We start from the raw sequence: 19,562 nt of genomic DNA, 5'->3' as shown, positions 1-19,562 counted from the left end.
TTTGAATTTGGGGAAAAGTGTTTTTTTGGGGGGGGAAATGACTAAGAGCATGAATGTCCTGAATGAGCTGAATTGTTTAAACTGGTCAACAAATGTTGAAGTAGTAACAGTTTTTTTAAATCAAAAAATGGTATTAAGGAATTTCGGGAAAACCGGGAAATTTTCAAGTTCTTAAACTTGTTTTTTTTGTCCTGACTAAGAGGAATGTTTTGACAGTGGAACGGTTAAAATGGATTAAAAAATGTGAAAAGGAGTCATCGCACCAAAACAGGTTGGAAATATGGTTCGAAAAAACAGGAATTCTGGGAAATTTGTTGAACGTGAAAAAATACTTGTTTGACTTTCTAGAATTAATTGAAAGTGTTGAATGTGGAATGGTTCGAATCGGTTGAAAAATGTGGGAATTGTGGAACCTGGAAAAAATGTTCCATTCATTTCAATGGGAACTTCCTGGAAATTTAGGAATTTGGGGAATTTTTTACATTCAATAGTTTTTTAAATATTTCAATAGTTGTTTGAATTTCCAGGATGAATTGAAAGTGTTGAATGTGGAATGGTTTGAATCAGTTGAAAAATGTGGAAGTTTGAAAAATGGATAATTAATTTTGAATGGGGAAATTGTCCCTAAAAACTGGGGATTTAAGAAAATCCGGGAATTTTTTAGAATTGTAGAAGGAGAACACAACTACTTAACAGGCTGAATATTTTGAAAATGGAACTGATTGAATATAGTATTTAAAAAAATGTGGGAGTTGTGGAACTTTGAAAAATGTCCCATTCTTTTCCAATGGGAACTTCCTGGAAATTTGGGGAAAAGCTGGAATTTTTCAAGTTCTTAAACCAACTTTGGTTTTTTGTCTTAACTAAGAGGAATGTTTTGACAGTGGAGCGGTTGAAAAATGTGAAAGGAGTCATCACACTTAAAAAGGTTGGAAATTTGGTTAGAAAAAACTGGAATTCCTGGAAATTGGTTGAACGTAGAAAACTAGTTGTTTGATTTTCCAGGATGAATTGAAAGTGTTGAACATGGAATGGTTTGAATCGGTTGAAAAATGTGGAAGTTTGAAAAATGGATAATTCATTTTGAATGGGGAAAATGTCCCTAAAACTGCGAATTCTGAGAAATCCTGGAGGTTTTTTTTATTAGAATTTTTGAAGGAAAGCACACAACTCCTGAAAAGGCTGAATATTTTGAAAATGGAACAGTTTGAATCGGCTAAAAAAATGTGTGAACTTTGAAAAATGTTCCATTCTTTTCAATGGGAACTTCCTGGAAATTTTTGAATTTGGGGAAAACTGTTTTTTTGGGGGGAAAATGACTAAGAGCATGAATGTCCTGAATGAGCTGAATTGTTTAAACCGGTCAACAAATGTTGAAGTAGTAACAGTTTTTTTTAATAAAAAAATGGTATTAAGGAATTTCGGGAAAACCGGGAAATTTTCAAGTTCTTAAACTTGTTTTTTTGTCCTGACTAAGAGGAATGTTTTGACAGTGGAACGGTTAAAATGGATTAAAAAATGTGAAAAGGAGTCATCGCACCAAAACAGGTTGGAAATATGGTTAGAAAAAACAGGAATTCTGGGAAATTTGTTGAACGTGAAAAAATACTTGTTTGACTTTCTAGAATTAATTGAAAGTGTTGAATGTGGAATGGTTCGAATCGGTTGAAAAATGTGGGAATTGTGCAACCTGGAAAAAATGTCCCATTTATTTCAATGGGAACTTCCTGGAAATTTAGGAATTTGGGGAATTTTTTACATGCAATAGTTTTTTAAACATTTCAATAGTTGTTTGAATTTCCAGGATAAATTGAAAGTGTTGAATGTGGAATGGTTTGAATCAGTTGAAAAATGTGGAAGTTTAAAAAAATGAATAATTAATTTTGAATGGGGAAAATGTCCCTAAAAACTGGGGATTTAAGAAAATCCGGGAATTTTTTTAGAATTGTAGAAGGAGAACACAACTACTTAACAGGCTGAATATTTTGAAAATGGAACTGATTGAATATAGTATTAAAAAAAATGTGGGAGTTGTGGAACTTTGAAAAACGTCCCATTCTTTTCCAATGGGAACTTCCTGGAAATTTGGGGAAAAGCTGGAATTTTTCAAGTTCTTAAACCAACTTTGGTTTTTTGTCTTAACTAAGAGGAATGTTTTGACAGTGGAGCGGTTGAAAAATGTGAAAGGAGTCATCACACTTAAAAAGGTTGGAAATTTGGTTAGAAAAAACAGGAATTCCTGGAAATTTGTTGAACGTAGAAAACTAGTTGTTTGATTTTCCAGGATGAATTGAAAGTGTCGAACATGGAATGGTTTGAATTGGTTGAAAAATGTGGGAATTGTGGAAGTTTGAAAAATGGATAATTAATTTTGAATGGGGAAAATGTCCCTAAAACTGCGAATTCTAAGAAATCCTGGAGGGTTTTTTTTTTTTTAGAATTTTTGAAAGACAGCACACAACTCCTGAAAAGGCTGAATATTTTGAAAATGGAACAGTTTGAATCGGCTAAAAAAATGTGTGAACTTTGAAAAATGTCCCATTCTTTTCAATGGGAACTTCCTGGAAATTTTTGAATTTGGGGAAAAGTGTTTTTTGGGGGGAAAATGACTAAGAGCATGAATGTCCTGAATGAGCTGAATTGTTTAAACCGGTCAACAAATGTTGAAGTAGTAACAGTTTTTTTTAATTAAAAAATGGTATTAAGGAATTTCGGGAAAACCGGGAAATTTTCAAGTTCTTAAACTTGTTTTTTTGTCCTGACTAAGAGGAATGTTTTGACAGTGGAACGGTTAAAATGGATTAAAAAATGTGAAAAGGAGTCATCGCACCAAAACAGGTTGGAAATATGGTTAGAAAAAACAGGAATTCTGGGAAATTTGTTGAACGTGAAAAAATACTTGTTTGACTTTCCAGAATTAATTGAAAGTGTTGAATGTGGAATGGTTTAAATCGGTTGAAAAATGTGGAAGTTTAGAAAAATTAATAATTAATTTTGAATGGGGAAAACGTCCAAAAAACTGGGGATTTAAGAAAATCCGGGAATTTTTTAGAATTGTAGAAGGAGAACACAACTACTTAACAGGCTGAATATTTTGAAAATGGAACTGATTGAAAATAGTATTAAAAAAATGTGGGAGTTGTGGAACTTTGAAAAACGTCCCATTCTTTTCCAATGGGAACTTCCTGGAAATTTGGGGAAAAGCTGGAATTTTTCAAGTTCTTAAACCAACTTTGGTTTTTTTGTCTTAACTAAGAGGAATGTTTTGACAGTGGAGCGGTTGAAAAATGTGAAAGGAGTCATCACACTTAAAAAGGTTGGAAATTTGGTTAGAAAAAACAGGAATTCCTGGAAATTTGTTGAACGTAGAAAACTAGTTGTTTGATTTTCCAGGATGAATTGAAAGTGTTGAACATGGAATGGTTTGAATCGGTTGAAAAATGTGGGAATTGTGGAAGTTAGAAAAATGGATAATTAATTTTGAATGGGGAAAATGTCCCTAAAACTGCGAATTCTAAGAATTCCCGGAGGGTTTTTTTTTTAGAATTTTTGAAAGACAGCACACAACTCCTGAAAAGGCTGAATATTTTGAAAATGGAACAGTTTGAATCGGCTAAAAAAATGTGTGAACTTTGAAAAATGTCCCATTCTTTTCAATGGGAACTTCCTGGAAATTTTTCAATTTGGGGAAAAGTGTTTATTTGGGGGAAAATGACTAAGAGCATGAATGTCCTGAATGAGCTGAATTGTTTAAACCGGTCAACAAATGTTGAAGTAGTAACAGTTTTTTTTTAATTAAAAAATGGTATTAAGGAATTTCGGGAAAACCGGGAAATTTTCAAGTTCTTAAACTTGTTTTTTTTGTCCTGACTAAGAGGAATGTTTTGACAGTGGAACGGTTAAAATGGATTAAAAAATGTGAAAAGGAGTCATCGCACCAAAACAGGTTGGAAATATGGTTAGAAAAAACAGGAATTCTGGGAAATTTGTTGAACGTGAAAAAATACTTGTTTGACTTTCCAGAATTAATTGAAAGTGTTGAATGTGGAATGGTTCGAATCGGTTGAAAAATGTGGGAATTGTGCAACCTGGAAAAAATGTCCCAATTATTTCAATGGGAACTTCCTGGAAATTTTTGAATTTGGGGAAAAGTGTTTTTTGGGGGGAAAATGACTAAGAGCATGAATGTCCTGAATGAGCTGAATTGTTTAAACCGGTCAACAAATGTTGAAGTAGTAACAGTTTTTTTTAATTAAAAAATGGTATTAAGGAATTTCGGGAAAACCGGGAAATTTTCAAGTTCTTAAACTTGTTTTTTTGTCCTGACTAAGAGGAATGTTTTGACAGTGGAACGGTTAAAATGGATTAAAAAATGTGAAAAGGAGTCATCGCACCAAAACAGGTTGGAAATATGGTTAGAAAAAACAGGAATTCCGGGAAATTTGTTGAACGAGAAAAAATACTTGTTTGACTTTCCAGAATTAATTGAAAGTGTTGAATGTGGAATGGTTCGAATCGGTTGGAAAATGTGGAAGTTTAAAAAAATGAATAATTAATTTTGAATGGGGAAAATGTCCCTAAAAACTGGGGATTTAAGAAAATCCGGGAATTTTTTAGAATTGTAGAAGGAGAACACAACTACTTAACAGGCTGAATATTTTGAAAATGGAACTGATTGAAAATAGTATTAAAAAAAATGTGGGAGTTGTGGAACTTTGAAAAATGTCCCATTCTTTTCAATGGGAACTTCCTGGAAATTTGGGGAAAAGCTGGAATTTTTCAAGTTCTTAAACCAACTTGGGTTTTTTTGTCTTAACTAAGAGGAATGTTTTGACAGTGGAGCGGTTGAAAAATGTGAAAGGAGTCATCACACTTAAAAAGGTTGGAAATTTGGTTAGAAAAAACAGGAATTCCTGGAAATTTGTTGAACGTAGAAAACTAGTTGTTTGATTTTCCAGGATGAATTGAAAGTGTTGAACATGGAATGGTTTGAATCGGTTGAAAAATGTGGGAATTGTGGAAGTTTGAAAAATGGATAATTAATTTTGAATGGGGAAAATGTCCCTAAAACTGCGAATTCTAAGAAATCCCGGAGGGTTTTTTTTTTTTAGAATTTTTGAAAGACAGCACACAACTCCTGAAAAGGCTGAATATTTTGAAAATGGAACAGTTTGAATCGGCTAAAAAAATGTGTGAACTTTGAAAAATGTCCCATTCTTTTCAATGGGAACTTCCTGGAAATTTTTGAATTTGGGGAAAAGTGTTTTTTGGGGGGGAAAATGACTAAGAGCATGAATGTCCTGAATGAGCTGAATTATTTAAACCGGTCAACAAATGTTGAAGTAGTAACAGTTTTTTTAAATCAAAATATGGTATTAAGGAATTTCGGAAAAACCGGGAAATTTTCAAGTTCTTAAACTTGTTTTTTTGTCCTGACTAAGAGGAATGTTTTGACCGTGGAACGGTTAAAATGGATAAAAAAATGTGAAAAGGAGTCATCGCACCAAAACAGGTTGGAAATATGGTTAGAAAAAACAGGAATTCTGGGAAATTTGTTGAACGTGAAAAAATACTTGTTTGACTTTCCAGAATTAATTGAAAGTGTTGAATGTGGAATGGTTCGAATCGGTTGAAAAATGTGGGAATTGTGCAACCTGGAAAAAATGTCCCATTCATTTCAATGGGAACTTCCTGGATTTTTAGGAATTTTGGGAATTTTTTCCATTCAATAGTTTTTTAAATATTTCAATATTTGTTTGAATTTCCAGGATGAATTGAAAGTGTTGAATGTGGAATGGTTCGAATCGGTTGAAAAATGTGGAAGTTTAAAAAAGTGAATAATTAATTTGGAATGGGGAAAATGTCCCTAAAAACTGGGGATTTAAGAAAATCCGGGAATTTTTTAGAATTGTAGAAGGAGAACACAACTACTTAACAGGCTGAATATTTTGAAAATGGAACTGATTGAATATAGTATTAAAAAAAATGTGGGAGTTGTGGAACTTTGAAAAATGTCCCAATTCTTTTCAATGGGAACTTCCTGGAAATTTGGGGAAAAGCTGGAATTTTTCAAGTTCTTAAACCAACTTTGGTTTTTTTGTCTTAACTAAGAGGAATGTTTTGACAGTGGAGCGGTTGAAAAATGTGAAAGGAGTCATCACACTTAAAAAGGTTGGAAATTTGGTTAGAAAAAACAGGAATTCCTGGAAATTTGTTGAACGTAGAAAACTAGTTGTTTGATTTTCCAGGATGAATTGAAAGTGTTGAACATAGAATGGTTTGAATCAGTTGAAAAATTTGGAAATTGTGGAAGTTTGAAAAATGGATAATTCATTTTGAATGGGGAAAATGTCCCTAAAAACTGGAAATTCTAGAAAATTCGGGAATTTTTTAATAATTGTTGAAAGGGAGCACATAATTCCTGAATATTTAGACAATAAATGTTTTGTTTACCTCCACGTAGGAGATGGGGAAAATGCCAATTTTATCTCCCAGCATGCCCTCTGCCCAATTCTCATCCACTCTGCGGATGACAGTGAGAACATGGTCCTGCAACACAACACAACACACCTGCGTGAAGGAAGCTTCTTCTTCTGACCTTTCAAAATAAAAGGAACCACAAATGTCATTATTTGAACATTAAAAGTTATGAAAGATATTTCCCTTTTCGACCAAAGAAGAATGTTGTCAATAAATGCAAGACTGCTGGATAACAAGTACACAACAACACAAAGTGTTACATAAATAAGTGATGATGTTGTGTAGTGGTACATAACAAGTACACAACAACAATAACAAGATTTGTTACTAAATAGGTGATGTTGTGTAGTGGTAGATAACAAGTACACAACAACACAAAGTGTTACATAAATAAGTGATGATGTTGTGTAGTGGTACATAACAAGTACACAACAACAATAACAAGATTTGTTACTAAATAGGTGATGTTGTGTAGTGGTAGATAACAACAACAACTACAAGATGTGTTACATAAATAAGTGATGTTGTTGTGTAGTGGTAAATAACTACAAGTACACAACAATAACAACAAGATGTGTTAACTAAATAATTGATGATGTTGTGTAGTGGTAGAAAACAAGCACACAACAACTACAAGATGTGTTAACTAAATAATTGGTGATGTTGTATGGTGGTAGATAACAAGTACACAACAACTACAAGATGTGTTAACTAAATAATTGATGACGTTGTGTAGTGGTAGATAACAAGTACACAACAACTACAAGATGTGTTAACTAAATAATTGATGACGTTGTGTAGTGGTAGATAACAAGTACACAACAACTACAAGATGTGTTAACTAAATAATTGATGATGTTGTATGGTGGTAGAAAACAAGTACACAACAATAACAACAACTACAAGATGTGTTACCTACATAATTGATGATGTTGTGTAGTGGTAGATAACAAGTACACAACAACAATAACAAGATTTGTTACTAAATAGGTGATGTTGTGTAGTGGTAGATAACAACAACAACAACAACTACAAGATGTGTTACTTAAATAAGTGATGTTGTTGTGTAGTGGTAAATAACTACAAGTACACAACAATAACAACAAGATGTGTTAACTTAATAATTGATGACGTTGTATGGTGGTAGATAACAAGTACACAACAATAACAACAACTACAAGATGTGTTACCTACATAAGTGATGATGCTGTGTAGTGGTAGATAACAAGTACACAACAACAAGATGTGTTAACTAAATAATTGATGATGTTGTGTAGTGGTAGATAATAAGTACACAACAACAATAACAAGATTTGTTACTAAATAGGTGATGTTGTGTAGTGGTAGATAACAACAACAACAACTACAAGATGTGTTACTTAAATAAGTGATGTTGTTGTGTAGTGGTAAATAACTACAAGTACACAACAATAACAACAAGATGTGTTAAGTAAATAGTTGATGACGTTGTGTAGTGGTAGAAAACAAGTACATAACAACTACAAGATGTGTTAACTAAATAATTGATGATGTTGTATGGTGGTAGATAACAAGTACACAACAATAACAACAACTACAAGATGTGTTACCAACATAAGTGATGATGCTGTGTAGTGGTAGATAACAAGTACACAACAACAAGATGTGTTAACTAAATAATTGATGACGTTGTGTAGTGGTAGATAAGTACACAGCAACAATAAAAAGATTTGTTACTAAATAGGTGATGTTGTGTAGTGGTAGATAACAACAACAACAACTACAAGATGTGTTACGTAAATAAGTGATGTTGTTGTGTAGTGGTAAATAACTACAAGTACACAACAATAACAACAAGATGTGTTAAGTATATAATTGATGACGTTGTGTAGTGGTAGAAAACAAGTACACAACAATTACAAGATGTGTTAACTAAATAATTGATGATGTTGTATGGTGGTAGATAACAAGTACACAACAATAACAACAACTACAAGATGTGTTACCTACATAAGTGATGATGCTGTGCAGTGGTAGATAACAAGTACACAACAACAAGATGTGTTAACTAAATAATTGATGATGTTGTGTAGTGGTAGATAATAAGTACACAACAACAATAACAAGATTTGTTACTAAATAGGTGATGTTGTGTAGTGGTAGATAACAACAACAACAACAACTACAAGATGTGTTACTTAAATAAGTGATGTTGTTGTGTAGTGGTAAATAACTACAAGTACACAACAATAACAACAAGATGTGTTAACTAAATAATTGATGACGTTGTATGGTGGTAGATAACAAGTACACAACAATAACAACAACTACAAGATGTGTTACCAACATAAGTGATGATGCTGTGTAGTGGTAGATAACAAGTACACAACAACAAGATGTGTTAACTAAATAATTGATGTTGTGTAGTGGTAGATAATAAGTACACAACAACAATAACAAGATTTGTTACTAAATAGGTGATGTTGTGTAGTGGTGGATAACAACAACAACAACAACTACAAGATGTGTTACTTAAATAAGTGATGTTGTGTAGTGGTAAATAACTACAAGTACACAACAATAACAACAAGATGTGTTAACTAAATAATTGATGATGTTGTGTAGTGGTAGAAAACAAGCACACAACAACTACAAGATGTGTTAACTAAATAATTGGTGATGTTGTATGGTGGTAGATAACAAGTACACAACAACTACAAGATGTGTTAACTAAATAATTGATGACGTTGTGTAGTGGTAGATAACAAGTACACAACAACTACAAGATGTGTTAACTAAATAATTGATGACGTTGTGTAGTGGTAGATAACAAGTACACAACAACTACAAGATGTGTTAACTAAATAATTGATGATGTTGTATGGTGGTAGAAAACAAGTACACAACAATAACAACAACTACAAGATGTGTTACCTACATAATTGATGATGTTGTGTAGTGGTAGATAACAAGTACACAACAACAATAACAAGATTTGTTACTAAATAGGTGATGTTGTGTAGTGGTAGATAACAACAACAACAACAACTACAAGATGTGTTACTTAAATAAGTGATGTTGTTGTGTAGTGGTAAATAACTACAAGTACACAACAATAACAACAAGATGTGTTAACTTAATAATTGATGACGTTGTATGGTGGTAGATAACAAGTACACAACAATAACAACAACTACAAGATGTGTTACCTACATAAGTGATGATGCTGTGTAGTGGTAGATAACAAGTACACAACAACAAGATGTGTTAACTAAATAATTGATGATGTTGTGTAGTGGTAGATAATAAGTACACAACAACAATAACAAGATTTGTTACTAAATAGGTGATGTTGTGTAGTGGTAGATAACAACAACAACAACTACAAGATGTGTTACTTAAATAAGTGATGTTGTTGTGTAGTGGTAAATAACTACAAGTACACAACAATAACAACAAGATGTGTTAAGTAAATAGTTGATGACGTTGTGTAGTGGTAGAAAACAAGTACATAACAACTACAAGATGTGTTAACTAAATAATTGATGATGTTGTATGGTGGTAGATAACAAGTACACAACAATAACAACAACTACAAGATGTGTTACCAACATAAGTGATGATGCTGTGTAGTGGTAGATAACAAGTACACAACAACAAGATGTGTTAACTAAATAATTGATGACGTTGTGTAGTGGTAGATAAGTACACAGCAACAATAAAAAGATTTGTTACTAAATAGGTGATGTTGTGTAGTGGTAGATAACAACAACAACAACTACAAGATGTGTTACGTAAATAAGTGATGTTGTTGTGTAGTGGTAAATAACTACAAGTACACAACAATAACAACAAGATGTGTTAAGTATATAATTGATGACGTTGTGTAGTGGTAGAAAACAAGTACACAACAATTACAAGATGTGTTAACTAAATAATTGATGATGTTGTATGGTGGTAGATAACAAGTACACAACAATAACAACAACTACAAGATGTGTTACCTACATAAGTGATGATGCTGTGCAGTGGTAGATAACAAGTACACAACAACAAGATGTGTTAACTAAATAATTGATGATGTTGTGTAGTGGTAGATAATAAGTACACAACAACAATAACAAGATTTGTTACTAAATAGGTGATGTTGTGTAGTGGTAGATAACAACAACAACAACAACTACAAGATGTGTTACTTAAATAAGTGATGTTGTTGTGTAGTGGTAAATAACTACAAGTACACAACAATAACAACAAGATGTGTTAACTAAATAATTGATGACGTTGTATGGTGGTAGATAACAAGTACACAACAATAACAACAACTACAAGATGTGTTACCAACATAAGTGATGATGCTGTGTAGTGGTAGATAACAAGTACACAACAACAAGATGTGTTAACTAAATAATTGATGTTGTGTAGTGGTAGATAATAAGTACACAACAACAATAACAAGATTTGTTACTAAATAGGTGATGTTGTGTAGTGGTGGATAACAACAACAACAACAACTACAAGATGTGTTACTTAAATAAGTGATGTTGTGTAGTGGTAAATAACTACAAGTACACAATAATAACAACAAGATGTGTTGACTAAATAATTGATGACGTTGTGTAGTGGTAGAAAACAAGTACACAACAACTACAAGATGTGTTAACTAAATAATTGATTATGTATGGTGGTAGATAACAAGTACACAACAATAACAACAACTACAAGATGTGTTACCAACATAAGTGATGATGCTGTGTAGTGGTAGATAACAAGTACACAACAACAAGATGTGTTAACTAAATAATTGATGATGTTGTGTAGTGGTAGATAATAAGAACACAACAACAATAACAAGATTTGTTACTAAATAGGTGATGTTGTGTAGTGGTAGACAACAACAACTACAAGATGTGTTAACTAAATAAGTCATGATGTTGTGTAGTGGTAGATAACTTGTACACAACAACAACAAGAAGTGTTACCTAAATAAGTGATGTTGTTGTGTAGTGGTAGATAAAAAGTACACACAAACAACAACAAGATGTGTTACCTAAATAAGTTATATTGTGTGGTGGTAGATAACAAGTACACAACAACAACAACAACAACAGATGTGTTACCTAAATAAGTGATGTGTACTTGTTATCTATCACTACATAACATCACTTATTTATGTACACGTCTTGTTGTTGTTGTGTACTTGTTATCTACCACTACACAACAACAACAGCAACAACAAGACATGTTACATAAATAAGTGATGATGTTGTGTAGTGTTACACAACAAGAACAACAACAACAAGATGTTTTACCTAAATAAGTGATGTTGTGTAGTGGTAGATAACAACAAGTACACAACAGCAAAAAGAAGATGTGTTAACTAAATAAGTGATGATGTGTAGTGGTAGATAACAACAAGTACACAACAGCAACAAGAAGGTGTGTTAACTAAATGAGTGATGATGTTGTGTACTGGTAGATAACAACACGTACACAACAATAAGATGTGTTAACTAAATAAGTGATGATGTTGTGTAGTGGTGGATAAAAACAAATACACAACAGTAACAACATGTGTTACCTAAATACGTGATGTTGTTGTGTAGTGGTAGACAACAACAACAACAAAATGTGTTGAACTAAATAATTAATGATGATGTGTAGTGGTAGATAACAAGTACACAACAACAAAACGTGTTACATAAATAAGTGATGATGTTGTGTAGTGGTAAATAAGTACACAACAACAATAACAACAAGATGTGTTACCTAAATAAGTGATGATGCTGTGTAGTGGTACATAACAAGTACACAAAAACAACAACAAGATGTGTTACCTAAATAAGTGATATTGTGTAGTGGTACATAACAAGTACATAACAGCAACAACAAGACGTGTTACCTAAATAAGTGATATTGTGTAGTGGTAGATAACAAGTACCAAACAACAACACAATGTGTCAACAAAATAATTTATGACGTTGTGTAGTGGTAGATAACTTGTACACAACAACAACAACAACAAGAAGTGTTACCTAAATAAGTGAAGTTGTGGTGTAGTGGTAGATAAAAAGTACACAAAAACAACAACAAGATGTGTTACCTAAATAAGTGATATTGTGTAGTGGTAGATAAGTACACAACAACAACAAGATGTGTTGCCTAAATAAGTGATGTGTACTTGTTATCTACCACTACACAACAACAACAGCAACAACAAGACATGTTACATAAATAAGTGATGATGTTGTGTAGTGTTACACAACAAGAACAACAACAAGATGTTTTACCTAAATAAGTGATGTTGTGTGATGTTGTGTAGTGGTAGATAACAAGTACACAACAGCAACACGAAGATGTGTTAACTAAATAAGTGATGATGTTGTGTACTGGTAAATAACAACACGTACACAACAATAAGATGTGTTAACTAAATAAGTGATGATGTTGTGTAGTGGTAGATAAAAAAAAATACACAACAGTAACAACATGTGTTACCTAAATAAGTGATGTTGTTGGGTAGCGGTAGATAAAAACAAGTACACAACAGCAACAACATGTGTTACGTAAATAAGTGATGTTGTTGTGTAGTGGTAGACAACAACAACAACAACAAAATGTGTTGAACTAAATAATTAATGATGATGTGCAGTGGTAGATAACAAGTACACAACAATTACAAGATGTGTTACATAAATAAGTGATGATGTTGTGTAGTGGTAAATAAGTACACAACAACAATAACAACAAGATGTGTTACCTAAATAAGTGATGATGCTGTGTAGTGGTAGATAACAAGTACATAGCAGCAACAACAAGACGTGTTACCTAAATAAGTGCTGTTGTGTAGTGGTAGATAACAAGTACCAAACAACAACACGATGTGTCAACAAAATAATTTATGACGTTGTGTAGTGGTAGATAACTTGTACACAACAGCAACAAGAAGATGTGTTAACTAAATAAGTGATGATGTTGTGTACTGGTAGATAACAACACGTACACAACAATAAGATGTGTTAACTAAATAAATGATGATGTTGTGTAGTGGTAGATAAAAACAAATACACAACAGTAACAACATGTGTTACCTAAATAAGTGATGTTGTTGTGTAGTGGTAGACAACAACAACAACAACAAAATGTGTTGAACTAAATAATTAATGATGATGTGTAGTGGTAGATAACAAGTACACAACAACAAAACGTGTTACATAAATAAGTGATGATGTTGTGTAGTGGTAGATAAAAAGTACACAAAAACAACAACAAGATGTGTTACCTAAATAAGTGATATTGTGTAGTGGTAGATAACAAGTACACAACAACAACAAGGTGTGTTACCTAATTAAGTGATGTGTACTTGTTATCTACCACTACACAACATCACTTATTTATGTACACGTCTTGTTGTTGTTGTGTACTTGTTATCTACCACTACACAACAACAGCAACAACAAGACATGTTACATAAATAAGTGATGATGTTGTGTAGTGTTACACAACAAGAACAACAACAAGATGTTTTACCTAAATAAGTGATGTTGTGTAGTGGTAGAAAACAACAAGTACACAACAGCAACAAGAAGATGTGTTAACTAAATAAGTAATGATGTGTAGTGGTAGACAACAACAAGTACACAACAGCAACAAGAAGATGTGTTAACTAAATAAGTGATGATGTGTAGTGGTAGATAACAACACGTACACAACAATAAGATGTGTTAACTAAATAAGTGATGATGTTGTGTAGTGGTAGATAAAAACAAATACACAACAGTAACAACATGTGTTACCTAAATAAGTGATGTTGTTGGGTAGTGGTAGATAAAAACAAGTACACAACAGCAACAACATGTGTTACCTAAATAATTAATGATGATGTGTAGTGGTAGATAACAAGTACACAACAACAAAACGTGTTACATAAATAAGTGATGATGTTGTGTAGTGGTAAATAAGTACACAACAACAATAACAACAAGATGTGTTACCTAAATAAGTGATATTGTGTAGTAGTAGATAACAAGTACACAACAACAACAAGGTGTGTTACCTAATTAAGTGATGTGTACTTGTTATCTACCACTACACAACATCACTTATTTATGTACACGTCTTGTTGTTGTTGTGTACTTGTTATCTACCACTACACAACAACAGCAACAACAAGACATGTTACATAAATAAGTGATGATGTTGTGTAGTGTTACACAACAAGAACAACAACAAGATGTTTTACCTAAATAAGTGATGTTGTGTAGTGGTAGAAAACAACAAGTACACAACAGCAACAAGAAGATGTGTTAACTAAATAAGTAATGATGTGTAGTGGTAGACAACAACAAGTACACAACAGCAACAAGAAGATGTGTTAACTAAATAAGTGATGATGTGTAGTGGTAGATAACAACACGTACACAACAATAAGATGTGTTAACTAAATAAGTGATGATGTTGTGTAGTGGTAGATAAAAACAAATACACAACAGTAACAACATGTGTTACCTAAATAAGTGATGTTGTTGGGTAGTGGTAGATAAAAACAAGTACACAACAGCAACAACATGTGTTACCTAAATAATTAATGATGATGTGTAGTGGTAGATAACAAGTACACAACAACAAAACGTGTTACATAAATAAGTGATGATGTTGTGTAGTGGTAAATAAGTACACAACAACAATAACAACAAGATGTGTTACCTAAATAAGTGATATTGTGTAGTAGTAGATAACAAGTACACAACAACAACAAGATGTGTTACCTAAATAAGTGATGTGTACTTGTTATCTACCACTACACAACATCACTTATTTATCTACACGTCTTGTTGTTGTTGTGTACTTGTTATCTACCACTACACAGCAACAACAAGACATGTTACATAAATAAGTGATGATGTTGTGTAGTGTTACACAACAAGAACAACAACAATATGTTTTACCTAAATAAGTGATGTTGTGTAGTGGTAGATAACAAGAAGTACACAACAGCAACAAGAAGATGTGTTAACTAAATAAGTGATGATGTGTAGTGGTAGATAACAACAAGTACACAACAGCAACAAGAAGATGTGTTAACTAAATAAGTGATGATGTGTAGTGGTAGATAACAACACGTACACAACAGCAACAAGAAGATGTGTTAACTGAATAAGTGATGAAGTTGTGTACTGGTAGATAACAACATGTACACAACAATAAGATGTGTTAACTAAATAAGTGATGATGTTGTGTAGTGGTAGATATAAACAAATACACAACAGCAACAACATGTGTTACCTAAATAAGTGTTGTTGTGTAGTGGTAGACAACAACAACAACAAAATGTGTTGAACTAAATAATTAATGATGATGTGTAGTAGTACATAACAAGTACACAACAACAAGACGTGTTACCTAAATAAGTGCTGTTGTGTAGTGGTAGATAACAAGTACCAAACAACAACACGATGTGTCAACAAAATAATTTATGACGTTGTGTAGTGGTAGATAACAAGTACACAACAACAACAAGATGTGTTAACTAAATAGGTGATGATGTTGTGTAGTGGTAGATAACAAGTACACAACAACAACAAGATGTGTTAACTAAATAGGTGATGATGTTGTGTAGTGGTAGATAACAAGTACACAACAACAACAAGATGTGTTAATTAAATAGGTGATGATGTTGTGTAGTGGTAGATAACAAGTACCAAACAACAACAACAATAGTGTGTTACCTTGGAAAAGGGCAAACAGTCTTTGTCGGCCTCCTTGTCCTTGACCTCAAAGTCGTACAGTGCCTTGCACTGAGGCGGCGGCTGAGGCAGCGGCTTGATGACCTGCACAAAGTTGGTGGGGAAGAAGCCGTGGACGCCGCCCATCTCGCCGTGGTACCAGTTGTCGTCCACCTGCCGGCGCAGGATGATGACGTCGCCCTTGTTGAATTTGAGGTCCCCCGGCTCCTTGCCGTCGTAGTTGTGGAGCGCCTTGGCACACGGCAGCTGGGACACACCCTGCTGGGCACAGGAGGCACGGTGAACAACTTTCATACCCACTTTTATTTTGTGTTTAAGGACAGCAGGCAGGGACAACAACAGGGACACAATATCCAGGGGGAACAAAGGGGACACAATATCTGGAGGGACAACGGGAACACAATATCTGGGAGGAACAACAGGAACACATTATCTGGGGGGAATAAAGCGGACACAATATCTGGAGGGACAACGGGGAGACAATATATGGGAGGAACAACGGGGACACATTATCTGGAACAACGGGAAAACAATTTCTCGAAGGAACAACGGGGACACAATATCTTGAAGGACCAACGGAAACACTATCTCTGAGGAAAAACAGGGACACATTTTCTGGGAGGAACAACAGAGACACATTATCTGGAACAACGGGAATACAATATCTTGAAAGAACAACGGGGACATAATATCTTGAAGGACCAACATAAACCCTATCTCGGAGGAACAGGGAACACAATATTTGGAAAAACGGGGACACATTATCTTGGGGAAGCAACGGGGACACAATATCTGGGAGAAACAACGGGGACACAATATCTGGGAGGAACAACAGGGGCATATCTCGCGGGAACAACGGGGACACAATATCTGGAGAGACAACAGGGACACAATATCTAGGGGGAACTAAGGGGACACAATATCTGGAGGGACAACGGGAACACAATATCTGGGAGAAACAACGGGGACACAATATCTGGGAGGAACAACGGGGACACAATATCTGGGAGGAACAACGGGGACACAATATCTGGGAGGAACAACAGGGGCATATCTCGCGGGAACAACGGGGACACAATATCTGGAGAGACAACAGGGACACAATATCTAGGGGGAACAAAGGGGACACAATATCTGGAGGGACAACGGGAACACAATATCTGGGAGGAACAACGGGGACACAATATCTGGGAGGAACAACAGGGGCATATCTCGCGGGAACAACGGGGACACAATATCTGGAGAGACAATAGGGACACAATATCTGGAGGGACATCGGAAACACAATATCACAGAGAAACAATATGGAACACGATATCTCAGAGGAACAATTGGGACACAATGTATGGAGGGACAATAGGGATACAATATCTTGAGGAAAAAAGGAAACATAATATCTCGGAAGAACAACAGGGACAAAATATCTGGAGGGACAACGGGAACACAATATATGGAAGGACAATAGTGACACAATATATGGCGGGACAACAGGGACACAATATATAAAGGGACAACGGGGACACAATATCTGGAGGGACAATAGGGACAAAATATCTGGAGGGAAAACAGGAACACAATATATGTAAGGACAATAGTGACACAATATATGGCGGGACAACAGGGACACAATATGAAGGGACAACGGGGACACAATATCTGGAGGGACAACGAGGACACAATATCTGGAAGGACAACATGGACACAATATATTGGAGGAAAAACAGGGACACAATATCTGGAGGGACAACATGGACACGATACAGTATCTCGGAGGAACAACAGGGACACAATATCTGGACAGACAACGGGAACACAATATCTCGGAGGAACAACGGGGACACAATATCTGGGAGAAACAACGGGGACACAATATCTGGGAGAAACAACGGGGACACAATATCTGGGAGAAACAACGGGGACACAATATCTGGGAGGAACAACAGGGACATATCTCACGGGAACAACGGGGACACAATATCTGGAGAGACAATTGGGACACAATATCTGGAGGGACATCGGAAACACAATATCACAGAGAAACAATATGGAACACGATATCTCAGAGGAACAATTGGGACACAATGTATGGAGGGACAATAGGGATACAATATCTTGAGGAAAAAAGGAAACATAATATCTCGGAAGAACAACAGGGACAAAATATCTGGAGGGACAACGGGAACACAATATATGGAAGGACAATAGTGACACAATATATGGCGGGACAACAGGGACACAATATATGGAGGGACAACGGGGACACAATATCTGGAGGGACAACGAGGACAATATCTGGAAGGACAACATGGACACAATATATGAAGGGACAACGGGGACACAATATCTGGAGGGACAACATGGACACAATATATGAAGGGACAACAGGGACACAATATATGGAGGGACAACGGGGACACAATATCTGGAGGGACAACGAGGACAATATCTGGAAGGACAACAGGGACACAATATATGAAGGGACAACGGGGACACAATATCTGGAGGGACAACGAGGACACAATATCTGGAAGGACAACATGGACACAATATATTGGAGGAAAAACAGGGACACAATATCTGGAGGGACAACATGGACACGATACAGTATCTCGGAGGAACAACAGCGACACAATATCTGGACAGACAACGGGAACACAATATCTCGGAGGAACAACGGGGACACAATATCTGGGAGAAACAACGGGGACACAATATCTGGGAGGAACAACAGGGGCATATCTCGCGGGAACAACGGGGACACAATATCTGGAGAGACAATAGGGACACAATATCTGGAGGGACATCGGAAACACAATATCACAGAGAAACAATATGGAACACGATATCTCAGAGGAACAATTGGGACACAATGTTTGGAGGGACAATAGGGATACAATATCTTGAGGAAAAAAGGAAACATAATATCTCGGAAGAACAACAGGGACAAAATATCTGGAGGGACAACGGGAACACAATATATGGAAGGACAATAGTGACACAATATATGGCGGGACAACAGGGACACAATATATAAAGGGACAACGGGGACACAATATCTGGAGGGACAATAGGGACAAAATATCTGGAGGGAAAACAGGAACAATATATGGAAGGACAATAGTGACACAATATATGGCGGGACAACAGGGACACAATATATGAAGGGACAACGGGGACACAATATCTTGAGGGACAACGAGGACACAATATCTGGAAGGACAATAGTGACACAATATATGGCGGGACAACAGGGACACAATATATGAAGGGACAACGGGGACACAATATCTGGAGGGACAACGAGGACACAATATCTGGAAGGACAACATGGACACAATATATTGGAGGAAAAACAGG

General features: G+C 35.0%; 1 protein-coding gene across 2 annotated transcripts in view; it reads right to left on the bottom strand.

The window, feature by feature from the left end:
• The window catches only part of sh3rf1 (SH3 domain containing ring finger 1), a 104,966-nt gene that overhangs the window by 36,679 nt on the left and 48,725 nt on the right, over positions 1-19,562 (bottom strand). Inside the window, exons 3-4 of one of the 2 annotated variants that reach the window (XM_061888018.1) lie at positions 16,188-16,466; positions 6,454-6,549 (exon numbers count right to left, since the gene is read on the bottom strand). In XM_061888018.1, the coding sequence (XP_061744002.1) occupies positions 6,454-6,549; positions 16,188-16,466 (375 nt within the window). The remainder of the gene's footprint in view (positions 1-6,453; positions 6,550-16,187; positions 16,467-19,562) is intronic. The other variant, XM_061888019.1, reaches the window with a different exon arrangement.

The sequence above is a fragment of the Nerophis ophidion genome, linkage group LG26 (assembly GCF_033978795.1).
Source record: "Nerophis ophidion isolate RoL-2023_Sa linkage group LG26, RoL_Noph_v1.0, whole genome shotgun sequence".
In the NCBI taxonomy this organism is placed as follows: domain Eukaryota; kingdom Metazoa; phylum Chordata; class Actinopteri; order Syngnathiformes; family Syngnathidae; genus Nerophis; species Nerophis ophidion.
The sequence above is the reverse complement of the archived record's forward strand: the minus strand, read 5'-3'. Positions and strand labels throughout refer to the sequence as shown.